The sequence below is a fragment of the Zootoca vivipara genome, chromosome 14, assembly GCF_965207765.1.
Source record: "Zootoca vivipara chromosome 14, rZooViv2.hap1.1, whole genome shotgun sequence".
NCBI lineage: Eukaryota > Metazoa > Chordata > Lepidosauria > Squamata > Lacertidae > Zootoca > Zootoca vivipara.
In genome coordinates, this window is record NC_142597.1 from 5,067,847 (window position 1) to 5,082,864 (window position 15,018).

The following is a 15,018-nucleotide window of genomic DNA, read 5'->3' on the forward strand; positions in this document are numbered from 1 at the left end:
GATATCCAGCGCTGTGGTGCAAAGATCCCTCTGGCGCTGCCCCCCCCCGTTTCCCAGAGTTGTCAACCTTTTCCCAAGCCTATCCAAAACTATCCAAATCAAGCTGCAAAGTCCATTTCTAGGGATGGGTGAATCAGCCCATTTCCGTTTCTCTCAGTTTCTAATTTTCACCCCACTCCAATTTTCATCTCCACATCAGTCTGCATTTTTTAATTAAAAAAAACTAAGTTCCCATTCTTCAGCATTTAACTATGAATTTCTCCTAATACAAACATTTCTGCATGCAATTTTAATTAATATACACATTCCGCAAAACATTATCCCCTAATATAATGCATTTTTATCCCCATATCTGCAATTTTATACATGTTACTTGGGTGGAGAACGGCAGTACAAGTTTCAAAGGATGGCTGTGTTTCTCTTTGTGTATTGCGTTGGAAAGTGCAGATTAGGTGAACTAAATTTCTCCCTCAACCTTAATGGTCAAACGGCCTACTTTTCTCCCCTGAAAACTGACTGAGGAACCTGGAATTTAGGTTTGATTTCTAATATTAGCACAAACCTTTTCATAACGTATGACTTGGAGCAGATGGTCTTATGGACCAGCATCTTAACGGACTTATCTCTCCTCACTCCCCTCACCCCCATGATACATTTTAGTTTCTGGGTAAGATTGATAAGAAAGACATGGATAGACTGTAACTTGATTTTATAGGTGAAAGGGAGAGCTCAGTGGTTGATCATATGTCATAGAATCTTATGAGTTGGAAGGGATCCCAAGGGCCATCTAGTCCAACCCCCTACAATGCAGGAATCACAGCTTAAGCATCCATGACAGATGGCCATCCAACCTCTGCTTAAAAACCTCCAAGGAAGGAGAGTACATATCCTCCTGTGGGAGACCATTCCACTGCTGAAAACCTCTTGCTATCAGAAAGTTCTTCCTGGTGCTTAGTCGGAATCTCCTTTCTTGTAACTTGAAGCCATTGGTTGAAGTCCTACCCTCCAGAGCAGAAGAAAACAAGCATGCTCTCTTCTCCATGTGACAGCCCTTAAGATATTTGAAGGCTAAACATACCCAGCGTTCCTCGTAAGGCTTAGTTTCCAGTCCCTTGATCATCCTGGTTGCCCTCTTCTGCACACATTCCAGCTTGTCAACATCCTTCTTAAATTGTGGTGCCCAAAATTGGACACAGCATTCCAGGTGTGGTCTGACCAAGGCAGAATAGAGTGGTACTATTACTTCCTTTGATCTGGACACTATACTTCTGTTGATGCAGCCTAGAATAGCATTAGTTTTTTTTTTTTGCTGCTGCATCACACTGTTGATTCAGGTTCAACTTGTGGTCCACTAAGGCTCCCAGATCCTTTTCACATGTATTGCTAGTAAGCCAGGTTTCCCCCATCCCATATTTGTGCATCTGGTTCTTCCTGCCTAAGTGCAGAACCTTAAATTTGTCCCTACTGAAATTCATTTTGTTAGCTCAGGCCCAGTTCTCCAATCTGTTAAGGTTATTTTGAATTCTGATTCTGTCTTCTGCAGCATTAGCTACCCCTCCCAGTTTGGTGTCATCTGTGAATTTGATCATCCCTCAATTCCTTCATCCAAGTCATTTATAAAGATGCTGAACAACAACGGGCCCAGGACAGAACCCTGCAGCACCCCACTTCTCACTTTTTCCAGTATGATGAGGAACCATTAATGAGTACTCTTTGGGTTTGGTCAGTTAACCTGCTACAATTCCACCTACCAGTTACATCATTTAACCCACATTTTACCAGCTTCCTCCCAAGAATATCAAGGGAGACTTTCTTAAAAGCCTTACTGAAATCAAGATGTCCACAGCATTTCCTTGACCCACCTCCAGTCTGTAAGGACCTCATCTGTTCTCCATGAATTCTCAAAGGTAATAGACAAAGGCTCTGAAATTACATCTGCAAGCTCCTTTGTACCCTTGGATGCAGCTTATCAGGCTCTGGAGATTTGAATTCATTTAAAGTAGCTACGTGTCCCCTTACTACCTCTTTTCATATCTTGGGCTGCAGCTCCCTCCAGATGTTGTTACGCTCCAACTCCCATCAACTCTGGCTGGCAGGGGTAATGTGAGTCGTAGTCTAATGACATTTGGAGGCCACTAAGTTCCCTATTTCTGCTTTATACACAGAAGATCCCAGTTTCAATAAGAACCCCTGCAGGATCAGGCCAAAGGCCCTCCTAGTCTAGCATCCTCTCTCCATGTGGGATTCCCAGGAACTAGTATTCAGTGCACATTGCCTCAAACAGTGGAGGTAGATCATAGCTATAATGGCTAGTAGCCATTGCTGACCTTATCCTCCAATCCAGGCATCCCCAAACTTCGGCCCTCCAGATGTTTTGGAATACAATTCCCATCATCCCTGACTACTGGTCCTGTTAGCTAGGGATCATGGGAGTTGTAGGCCAAAACATCTGGAGGGCCGCAGTTTGGGGATGCCTGCTCCAATCCCTGTCCTCTTCCATTAGAAAGGATTTCAGATACTGTAGTAAGAAAGAGACCTGGCTCAGATCTTGGAGACCTGCTGCCAGCCAGAGCAGACAATACTGGGATTGATGGAGCAAACATCTAATACAGTATACAGTAGTATAAGGTCCAGTAGAACTGCCACTTCCCCACCACAGTGCACAGGTAGGAGATAGGAGACAGGCCACCCAAATGGTAGCTGTGCTATTGCCACTGACTATGGCTAAAACATAAGGACATGGTGTTTTAGTAAACGGATAAAGAAGATGACGATGATGAATGCTTGACCACCTTGTTTAAAATTAAGGTATGCCAAATACACCCAGTCCTCAATATTTCTCAGAATTACTCCCATGCCCTAAAAGCAGCTGAAAATTCCTCCACTTTCACAGGGGAACAAGGCCCCCTCTGAAAGCATTCATCTGAAAGCAAAGGAAGATTTTTGGTACACCTTTATGTTAAAGGTGTATCCATGGCAGTGTGAATCTCCCCCACAATAAATAATAATAATAAAATAATAATAATAATAATAATAATAATAATAATAATAATAATAATCACGCCCCACTAATCTTACACAGGCAAATCATTTTCTCTTCCCGATATAATCTCTCTTCAGTTGTCACCACCACCACCTATTTTAATGGCTTCTTGTGTGTTAAATGCTGGGAACACTCTAAAGCTGTGTTACTGTATGGAGGGTGTGTTTGTGTGTGTGGCTTTTTTCAGCCTGAAAGCCACATTCCTTCATGGGCAACTTTCTGGGGTCTGCACGCCAGCAATGGATGGTGCCAGAAGCAAAAGTGAGTGTAGCAACAGAAGTGACCTTTGTATAAAAGTCAGAGGTTGTGTTTTTTTTTTTTAAAAAATACACACATAGACCTTTCCATCCAGTATCCAGGCAAACAAGAGGCATGATCATAGGTCAGGCACACATTCCCACCAAGCGAAAAGCAAGCAAGATAGTCACAAGCACTGAAGCCATCTCTGGGGGGCCTGGACACCCACAAACGTTTGACTGTGGGTGCCCGGCCTCCACCAGCCGCCGGTGGCAGCTGCCTTGCTGCTCTCTGGTGCCGCCACAGTGACTGGGCTGGGGCCTCCGCCTTTGCTGTGGGGCCTCGGTTGGGGCCTTCCTGAGGCTGCGATGGGCCTATCTACAGCCATGGTGCAGCCCCACCTGCAGCCCCACTGGGTCTTCTCGTGGCCTTGCTGGGCCTTCTGGAGGCCACAATGGGCCTCATCAGGTCTCCTCCTGCCATGTGAAGTCACGCACGTGCTGCGGGCGTGACATCACAGGACCATGACGGGCACCAACAAAGTGGGGAAGAACCCAGCACGCCTGGTCGCAAGGGCCCAATAGAGAGGCCTGGGGCCCATGTTTGGTGTCTGGGGCTGAGATTTCCTATCAAGAGACAACGGAGTTCCCCTCTGGAGGTAAAGTTAAACCACTGGAGAATCATAGTGCTTGCTGTGGTTGCAGAGACTAGTAACACATAACTGCTGCCTGCCACATTGGTCCTGGGCTGTCCAGACAACATGTTTTGTACCATCTGAGCTGCAGGAGTTCCCAGAAGGAGGCAAACAAGATGCCATCCAACCGTCTTCCAATATATACCTGTTAGCACCTTGAGATCATCAGCAGAGACCCTTCTCCAGATTCTGTCCCCTAATGAGGTATGGTAGGTGACTACTATATATCCTAACCATGCACCCAAAGAACCACAGGATTAGTCAGCAGAGGGCCTTTTCAGTGGTGGCACCATGGCTATGGAATGCTCTTCCCAGAGAGGCTTGCCTGGTAATTCCTTGTTAAATGTTTCTCCGTGCCAGGCTTTTCTTTTCTCCCAGGTGTTTTATTTCCTACCTGTTTATAATTCTTGGGTTTAAAAGTGCCATTTATTGGTTCTACACTTCTTTATAGTTTGCATGACTTTCTGTTAATTTTGTGCTGATGTTTGTCTTTTATTGATCAATTGTTTTAGAACTGTGGATTGTTTTTGTATTTCATTGATTCAAAATTATGAACTGCAGCTGGACAGGGACTTTTTGAAAAACAATGCAGGAAGTGCTCACCTGGCATAACATATTCATGATCTGGGCCAGGACCCCACGACGACTTCTTTTTCAGAGAAAGAAAGTGGCCAGTCCTAAGCACACTATTTTAAATGTCTTCTTGACATACATAGCATGTAGTTTGACCCAGGCCTGCAGGATGGGACAGGCCATGATCACTCTAGCAACTACCATAGACACGGTGGGCCAATAGCAAAAAAATACTTTGCAGAGAGAAAGAACGTGGGATTGAGGCAGAATGCTAGATATTCTTGGGTGGTGTGGGAGAGGGAGGGGGGAGAGGGAGAGGGAGAGCTCCATATTTATGAAGTTTTGCCTTTGGCTATAAGTCAACTTTCAGTTTACATTTTATATCTGACTGCAGGTTTCCACACACAAAATAACAGCATATGCTTCTCTTTGAGGAAAATGTGTGAAAACCTCACTATTCCACATGCCTCCATGCTTCAGATTTGACAAAGTATCTTGTGCTTGGCTACTGAAACCCACTGGCAAGTGGCAAACCTGAAGGCACCGGGGGGCGGGGGTGTCTGTAGCGGAGCCACAAAAAACCCCACGAGCAAGCCGCAGAGCGTAGTGCTCCGCAGCTCGCATGCATCGTGGCGCATGTGTTGTGCGTCGTGGCACTGCACATGCACGTTAGGACGCGGCGGCGCGACAAACCCCACAAGCAAAGTCAGGGGGTGACACTCAGCGCCCCCGCGACACCCAAGCCAAGCCCTGCCCCCCGGTAAAAAGCATGTGCTGACAGCTTGCTCGCAAACCTGCTCGGCACACACTTTCCTTTTTCCAGCTGGAGCAGAGGCAAAGGGCGGGCCAGGGAGGGTCGTCACGACACATGACGCATGCGCGCTACGGAGCAACACTGAGGCCCCTCCCTGGCCCGCCCCTTGCCTCTGCTCCAGCTGGAAAAAGGAAAGCGCGTGCCGAGCAGGTTTGCGAGCAAGCCGTCGGCGCATGCTTTTAACCGGGCGCTGGGGCTTGGCTTGGGCGTCGTGGGGGGCACCGAGTGGCACCCCCCTAGAGTGGAACCTGGGGCGCACCGCCCCCATTGCCACCTTGCTATGCCCCTACTGAAACCTGAGCACAAATATAGGCATCATATGCACTATACATTTAAAGCAGATTCATTTCATTTTAAATAGTCGTGTCTTCCCCCAAAGAATCCTAAGAGCTGAGACCCCTCAGAGAGCTACAATTCCTAGAGATGATTAACAGTCAATCCCTTTCCTCGGGAAACTCTGAGAATTGTAGCTCCGTGAGAGGAATAGGAGGTCTCCTACCAACTCTCACCACCCTTAACAAACGACACTTCCCAGGATTCTTTGGGGGAGGCGACATCTGCTTAAAGTGCTAGGATGCTGCTTTATATGTGTAGTGCAGATGGAGCCATAATGTGAAAACTGCCCTCCAGTTTTCTCCTTTTACATTCAGTGCATCTTTTTGCTGACTTAGGGCCAGATAATTATATGCTTAGTTTTAATGCAAAAAGAAGCTACAGGTACCCTGATCTGAATCAGGGTTGTATACAGGGTTTATTAAACCTTCATTCCTGCCAGTGTTCCAACCCAGAAGACAGTCTGTTATTTAGTCCACTGGAGGCAAGCAGACAATGGAAGCTTCCTTTACAATGACTCTTATAAAGCAGGCCGATGTTATTGCCCTTTTTTTGTAGAGGGCTGGTTGAGTCTAGGAGAGCTGTGGCTTGTCTCAGCCAATCTGGTGAGTTAATGACATAGGCAAGAGTTTGGGTCAGCCCAGAACTGGAGCCTCTGCTGCCCCTCCATCCAATATTAATTTGCCCCTTGCCCCTATGTTAATTTACCTAGTGGTATCAAAAACAGAAAGAGGCTGCAACAGCAATGGAGCTACCATTAAATTTCCCACAGTGCCCCACTGCAATGCTATTTCAGGGGTATTGCAAAAATTAAGACACCAGCTCCCACACCTAGTGTTCATTGGATCAGAGCCCCAGGAAGGCATCATTGACAACTTCTCAAGGGTGGCAAATGCTGACACTGGGTGGTCTGAACAATTTAGCCACTATGCTACACAACTGGCAGGTTCAGGCAAGAAGGCAGAAGCAGCGGTGGCCCTTGCAGGCTCATTCTGTAGCAGCTTTGCATTCAATTTCCTATTGTAGAGTCGGGAAATCTTCTGGTGCACTACTGCCCCAGAAAGCTGGTGGCGGAGAGGAGAGAAGTATTTTCTGGCAGATTGCCTCTTGGCTTAAGTCAAACCAAAGGTCATCTTAAAGGAAGGGAAGGGATGACTACTCACAGCCATAGGGAGATCCTGTGGGAGAGCCATTAATGAATCCAGGCGAGCCAGGAACACCCAGGTTCGACATGGGGACGTTGCTGTAGCCGTTCATGCTGTTACTGGAGGTGCTGTAATTAGACTGCTGAGGGGTCGAGCTGGAAGAGTAACCTCGCGGGGAGATGCTGCTTGTGTTGCGGATGTAACCTACAAGAAATAAACATTCACTGAGTGCCCAGAGATGAGGACAGCGGGATGATCTCTCTCAGCCGCGCATTTCTCCACTAATTTGGATTTCAATGGAACAAATGTTACCATAGATGAGGAAACTAGTCCTGGCCCTAGATGAATCTCAGTGGTTCAGAGGGCACTGGAGGCTTCTGGGGAGGGTGGGAGAGAGAATTTTGCCATTTTTTAAATCCTACCTTTAATAGCTGAGGATTCTTCCCTTGGTAAGAGTGTGCATGTAGTGGACACCCCCCGCCCCATTTTTCTCCCTTTTTCCTCCATCTTTTTTCTTATAACAACTCCCTTCACCAAATGTTGCCCCCTGTGACGCTCAGAGTAGCCCAGTCATGGTCCTGAATGTGAATCCATCTGATCATAGCATGCTGTCATCAGCTAGTGGCTTTTCATCAAGGGGGAGGAGAAGGACACAATGATCACAGTGGGTGCAGCCACCCACCTGAGAATTGCGTTATTTCATGGCATAGGTGTGTGTGTCAGGCACACTCTGTTGTGTCCAATGCTGGTCATACTCAGAGTGGACCAAATGAAATAATAAAAAATGACTAACTGAGGCCCATCAGTTTCAATGGTTCATTGGACTAGGTTGACAAATCTGCTGATCTCAAATAATAATAATAATAATAATAATAATAATAATAATAATAATAATAATAATATATTATTATTATTTATACCCCGCCCATCTGGCTGGGTTTCCCCAGCCACTCTTGGCAGCTTCCAACTGAATATTAAAAACAATACAGCATCAAACATTAAAATCTTCCCTAAACAGGGCCGCCTTCAGTTGTCTTCTAAAAGTAAAATAGTTGCTTATTGCCTTGACATCTGCTGGGAGGGCGTTCCACAGGGCAGGTGCCACTACCGAAAAGGCCCTCTGTTTGGTTCCCTGTAACCTCACTTCTTGCAGTGAGGGAACCGCCAGAAGGCCCTCGGTGCTGGATCTCAGTGTCCGGGCTGAATGATGGGGGGGGGAGACGCTCCTTCAGGTATACAGGACCAAGGCCATTTCTCATTCCCACCCCCATTCTTAAATTCACTTCTCTACATTTCCATATCAGTTTAGAAAAAAAAAGTCAAGTCCTCATCAGAATTTTGATTCCCGCCCCCCTCCCGCTGTCTCCATCTCTTCTTCCCTGCCTCAACTTGAGAAAGGGCTGAAGGAGTCCTTCTTCAGAGCCAGACATTCTGGGTAAGGTGGCCAGAAGAGGGCCTCTGCTACTGTGGTGAGATGCCACAGTGACTAGAAATGCTGTTTAAACTGGTGCATGTCGTCTTCTGGCTCTGAAGAAGGACCCCCGCAACCCTTTCTTAGAGTCAGGCATAATGAGGCGGGGGGGGGGGGAGGTGGCAGAGAAGCTTTCAGCACTGACACTGTAAATGTACCGTAGTGGGGCTACAGGTTTTAAAATAGAAAGAAAGAGAGGGGGCCGAAGGTGGAAAGGGAGAGAGCGATGGGGGTGGGGTAGGAGAGAAGATAAGAATGGTGGTAGTGATGCTGCCACTAAGAAGACAATGGGGCAGTGGTGGAAGGAGGTGACAGGGCCAGAGCCCCTGCTCACCTCAGGCAACACAATCCCTTGTACAGTGGTACCTCGCAAGACGAATGCCCTGCAAGACGAATTTTTCGCAAGACAAATGTGTCTTGCGATCTGATGGTGACTCGCAAGACGAATTCGTTTTGCGAAAAATTCATCTTGCGAATCGCGGTTTCCCATAGGAATGCATTGAAATTTAATTAATGCATTCCTATGGGCAAAAAAAAGAAAAAGAAATTTCAATGCATTCCTATGGGAAACTGCGATTTGCAAGATGAATTTTTCGCAAAATGAATTGACCCGCGGAATGAATTAAATTTGTCTTGTGAGGCACCACTGTACCAGGATTGCCTCCAAGTCTGTTGGTGTCTCCCTGATCTACCCAGGTGGTGCTGTTTTGACTACACTAGATACAAGAGTTGTGCCCCTGTTGTTTCATCCATTTTTACCTCTAGCCCTATCATTTGGCCCAAGAGTCTGTTTGTGTGGGAATGTGATTCTTCGACTAAAACAGGTTCCCTACCCCTGGTCCAAAAGCTTACTGAAGCTAAGCAGTTCTCTCTTTTTTTGCAGTAATCTGTTCTCTTTTTTAAAAAATCCTCATGAAAATGATCGCAGGGGCACCGGAGCGATCTCCGCTCCTCAGTGCCAGGGCGCCCGACCTGCTCGAGACTGCCCTGATGGGAACTAAATCAAATTACACACACACACACACACACACACACACACACACACACCCCAAATCCCTGCTCAGGATTGTTACTGTTAGAATAAAGGCCTACTCTTACAGGGCACATCACTAGCCAGTGTGCTAATGCTGGCAGAAACCCCAACTCCAGAGTGCTGGATGAAGAGCTGCCTGCAGACACAAGGATCACTGTGCAGGATTTCTTTCCATTTCTCACCCCTTAAGCATGTTTCTCTGGCTGAGGAGAGCACGCCTTTGTTTGACAACATGTGTACATTTTGCTGATCACATCTGATTGTTGAAAGAATGTGAAAGGGTGTTTCTGGATCTGGAAAAAATTAGTGCACTTATGTTTTTAATGTTCATAACATTAACATGGGATTTGCTGCAAACTGTGGTCAAGGCTGTATCTTCTCAAGGATTTCAAGAGATTCAGGGGGTGCTTCTCCACTGCAGAGGGCATTTGTTTGTTTGTTTGTTTTTGTTTAAAAATAGGTTTTGCAATGTTTTCACACAATAGATGCTTATGGAGTAATAATGATGGCTTAGATCAGGGGTAACTGGTGTCGTGTCCTCCAGACACCACTGGATTATAATACTGATCATTCATAGCCAAGATGACTAGTGGTCAAGAATGCTGAGAGTTGAAGCCCAACAATATTCACATTGGCTACCCTTCCTCTAAGCCAGTGCCTCCCAATTTTCTAAGTACTGCTATAAGTCATTTTTTAAAAAAGAAATTGTATATTTTATATTCATTTCTAGGGCACCCCTTCTCCTAACATACAAACCGGTTTTTTTGTTAGTCCTTTCACTTTCATTATTAAAAGTTGTATTCATTTTGTTATTCATTCATTAATGTAGCATTCATGGCATTGCCAATTCCAACACATTCCGCCGCTCCCATTTCTTTTTCATTGCAATTGGTTTCGATGAGAGACCCAGACAATCATCTACTTTTGGCAGCTTTGTTGTTTTCCACCCTATAGGTCTGATGTTTTCAGGCATATTCTGTAAAGGTATGAGATCTGCCAGATATCAAATGATTTGGGCAAAGCACCAGAGTTTCAGTTGCTACTAAAAATATGAACATCTTATAAACCTTGCTGTCAATGGAAGATCCTGCTGATCTCTGCATGCTTGCAATGTCTGTTTTCTATTCTTTGCTATGAGATTTTAAAACATCAATTTCCTCCTCCAAAGGATCATTTCAGACAGAAAGGACAAAGGTTCCTAATTTTATAAGTGATTTATAAAGGCAGGCCAACTTTCACTCTCCTTCCCCTCCTGGTAACCTCTTTGTGACCTGTAAAGATTGTTTCAGCAGGGCTCCAAGTTACACAAAAAGAGCGTGGAATGGATTTTCATTTGGAACTCATTTGCTTATTTTTTTTTAATGAATGGCGGCTCATAAACCTGTTTAAAAGAGGTGAAAGTGGGGCACATGTACACACCACAGGGGTGGGGAACTGCAGTCCCCTGTGGACAATCTTCTGGGGCCTTCATACCAGTGGTGAGTAGGGTAGGGCCAGAGCCAAAAAGCAAGTGGAAGAGCAGGTGTGATTTTGACCTTCCTACATTAGGCTACATTCCATGAGTTATTGACCTGAAATAGGTCGGTGGGCATGCCAGGTTACATAGTCCTGATGTTCCAGCTTGCTGGGCACAAGAGTGTTAGTTTTATTTCTTTTTTACTTGGTGCAGAAGTCTACCACTGATGCAGGTAGACAGTGGCAGGTCAGCACTTTATTGACCAGGGGCTGCCCAGCTTAAAGTGGGCATCTTACCTTCCAAGTCCCGGACTGCAGAATCCGGGACCGGCAGCCGTGTGACACCGGAAGTTGCGTTGACGTAACTTCCGGTGTCGCTTTGCCCTTCTATGGGCACAAAAAATGGTCGCCACCGGCTTCGAAAGTCGCTTGTAGGCATGTCAGGAAGTGCGCCGACGTAACTTCCGGTGTCGCTTTGCCCTTCTATGGGCACAAAAAATGGTCGCCACCGGCTTCGAAAGTCGCTTGTAGGCATGTCAGGAAGTGCGCCGACGTAACTTCCGGTGTCGCTCCGCCCAAAAATGGCCGACACCGGAAGTCGCGTTTTTGCACTTCCAGACATGCGTAGATGCGACTTTTGAAGCCGGCGGTGGCCATTTTTGGTGCCCATAGAAGGGCAAATCGGAAAGAAAAAAATGGCCTCCGGCATTAGAAAATAACGGAGAAAAATGGGAGACGAAGTGATACGGGGGTTTCCCGGGGGAAACGGGGTACTTGGCAGCTATGGTGGGCACTAGCTGACCGGTGAGACATGATGATCCCTCCCACCGACAAAGGCAACCCATAGTGCTGGTACCTTACACTGAACAGGTTGAGCTTATAACTAGTATCTTCTGCCTCCTGCATTGTTTTTGGCATGTTTGCAGCACCAAAGTGACCTACCTCCTCAGGGCGCAAGGCCTGGACTGTCCAGATTACAAGACCTCCCTCTCAACCTCGCTGATGTGGTCCCAAGGAAAGCAGTTTAATACATTTGGCACCAGCTTGGCTGCAGGAGTTGCCAGAAGGAGATGTACATGGTGTCACCCATCTTAGGGATTTGTGTAGGGTTTACTCCTTAGTCTTTTGTACTCCCAAAGATGTCCCACAAGGCAGCGGGTACAGATTGTTCCTCGGGGTTTGAAGCCTCTCTCATGAATGAGTATAGGCACAAGGCAGCAGAGATAGGCTACATTCCAGCCACACAAATGTTTACACATGTATTATCTCCATCCAGGCAAGCAAGAGGCATCATCAGAGTTCAAGGACACAAAACTTGTCAAAGCACTTGAGAGCACAGAGCAGGAGTTGTGAGGGCTGTGGCCTTAGTGAGAATCCTGAGGGTCATATATAGAGACTTGGGCCTGAAGTTCACCATCCCTGAACTGTAGTCTTTCTCCAGCCTTGGGTGCTTTGCAGGCTGTTGACCTGTCTTTCTTTGAGCTTCCCTGTTGGCTTCTTGCTCCCTTGCCTGGAGTCTGTTTTGGGCGGAGCTAACTGACCAAAGCTGTAATAATCAATGTACTGATAGGGCAGGAAGAATAAAACACCCAATCAAATAAAAGAGTAGCTGTAGATTGAAGGCAATGATTGCCTTGCCTAAAGACATTCAAAACAAGGATCAGAAATGAATGTGGAAGGGCAACTTCCAGCTTTGAATCTATTGAGCCCACAGGATGGAATTGTGTTTATACAGCAATGCACCTGCATTGACCAGAGGTCACTGGGATTTCCACATAGGAGTTCCAGGTTTATTCTCTGGCATCCCCAGTCACAAATATCATTTAGTAGGGGATTTTAAAAGTCTATGCTTGTGACTTTAAAGAGCTACATCCAGAGTAGACAATTCTAGGTTCAATAGACAAATAATCTGAAATAAGGCAGCTTCCTAAGTTACTTAACATGCACAAATCACCCCTGGGTAGCCAGAATGAGAAGGCCAAGTATGGGTGGAAGGCTAAAAATTCCTCCTTGCAGTCATATGGATGAAGCCAATCATGAGAGCAAACAACCCCAAATCATAGAAATGGGAAGCCAACATTCTAGGAAGACTAGTACCCATGTGATCAAAGAGGGAGGGGAGCCAGGGACTATACAACCAGTGAATCAAAGAGGTGCACAGGATTCAACCCCTACTCCCCATAGATCAACTGGAACCAGGGCAAGCCAGTGCATTCACAGGGGCAAAGTATGTCACTGGCTAGTGTAGCATACGAAATAAGGCATTGGAATCCATTGTGGTTTTTTAAAAAATATATATCAGAAAAAGGAATAGATTATTTGTTTCTAGAGGAAGAAAAAACAGAATAGAATGCAAAAGTAGTCTCTCTTGATTGGAATAATGATTGGGTTATAATTTAACACTTTAAAATATTTCATATTTATTAATAATTTATGGCAGTGACCAAGTAAATAATATGTAAGGGGTGTGGGTGTGTGGGTGTGTATGAAGACTTAATGATGTATTTATTGGATTGTATATTTTTAGTGTGTAATTTATAGTTTTTTTAAAAAAAACAGAAGGCTCCTTCAATCATTTGACAAGTGCAATGTGCTAATTGTGTAAATAAAACTAGGGTAAAAAGAAAAACAGCTAAACATTTCCATATTTCTAATATTGGGATCCTTACCTTGATTGTTTCCTTGTGTTGATTCTGAGATGCTGACTCCCAACTGGCTACTGTAGGAGTTGATGCCCATCATGCTACTGTGAGCTGGAGAGCTTGACAAAGGGATCTGGCCTGGATTCCTGGGGACACTGTAGAGAGCTTCTGCGATATCAGCAGCTCGCTTCAGAATAATGTCCTGCATGCAACAAAGGATGGGCAAATCTGTCAGTTTCAGTTTCTCCCAGTTTCTAATTTTTGTATCTACCTTTCCCCAATATGCAGATTTTTGCAAAGCAAGTTATCCCAATATAATTCATTTTATATGTTATTTTGACCAATACAGTGGTACCTTGGTTTTCGAACGTCTCCATTGATGAATGTTTACGCTGTAAACCTGGAACTAAATGCTTCCATTTTCGAATGCGCCTTGGAAGTCGAATGGCTTCCACTGAGTGTATATGTTATTTTTCTCAATTTTCTCTATTAAATTTGCAGACTGCCCTTTTTGCCTCAGTTTTTGAACATTTCGGAAACCAAGGTACCACTGTATATGCATTCTATGCACCCCTTGCTCCAGTATTTGGAGAACTGTGCTGCAAAATTTGGAGAAGTGCAGATTTCAAAGGATGGCCGCATTTCAATTCGGACCCCTGTTCTGCACTTCAAAAAACATCCTGCCTTAGTCTGAAGTACTTTGTAGGAAGGTGAAATGGCAAATGAAATTCACTGTAAGCAAGCATAAACTGATGAACACTGGAGCAAAGAAACAAAGAAACCTAGTTTCACATATGTGCTAATGGGGTCTCAACAGGTCTTTACTCTGATACAGCATGACCCTCCTCATGCACTGCTACGTTTCTAGAAAAAGAGACACCGGAAATCACCATAAACACCTCCCTCATTCTCTTAGAATGACAATGGCGCCCATCTGAGAGCTGCCGGAAGTGACTTCCAGCGAGTTCCGCCTGAAAAAAGTCCTGTTCTTATGTTCTTAAGCAGGCAGCCCAGCTCAGCTAAGGGTCCTCCTCATTCTTATTCACTATTGGAAAGACCTCTTTTCTCTTTTCACAAGAGTGGATGACATTTGCAGCCCTCTGTAGTAGTTAAAGCCTGTCATATTAGAGGCAAATATTTCCAGAGGCTTTTGTGCTGGACACCTTTAAATTTGATATTTTTAAGAAAGGAAATGTCTATAACTTTTTAATTTGGAGGCAGAGGGCATGAATCCTGCCAAATTTCAGAAGGATGGCCAGAACAGTTTTCACATAAGGGCAACCGTTACAGTTTTCGGGTTTGTAAAAAGCAATCACTTATTCTCCCCTAGTGTTTTGTGGGCAGCTGATCTGAAAACTGTAGACATGAGTGAGGTGTCCTGGAGTAAGAAACCTGCCAAACCGGACAAAGAGTTTTTGTGCTAGATACCTGTAAAGTTGATTTGGTGGGGCAGTGGAGGTGAGAGAACAAAAAGGGATTCAGTCCCTCTGGTTACAAGCTTGATGAATCAGTCACAATGGAGCTCTTCCCCCAAGCTCTCTCCACTCCAGTCTTTGCTCTTGGTGTTATTCCAGCTTA

General features: G+C 45.3%; 1 protein-coding gene across 2 annotated transcripts in view; it reads right to left on the reverse strand.

Moving 5' to 3' along the window:
• The window catches only part of EBF2 (EBF transcription factor 2), a 251,443-nt gene that overhangs the window by 22,546 nt on the left and 213,879 nt on the right, over positions 1 to 15,018 (reverse strand). For both annotated transcript variants that reach the window (XM_035138787.3, XM_088657747.1), the window contains exons 13-14: positions 13,468 to 13,642; positions 6,858 to 7,043 (exon numbers count right to left, since the gene is read on the reverse strand). In XM_035138787.3, the coding sequence (XP_034994678.1) occupies positions 6,858 to 7,043; positions 13,468 to 13,642 (361 nt within the window). The remainder of the gene's footprint in view (positions 1 to 6,857; positions 7,044 to 13,467; positions 13,643 to 15,018) is intronic.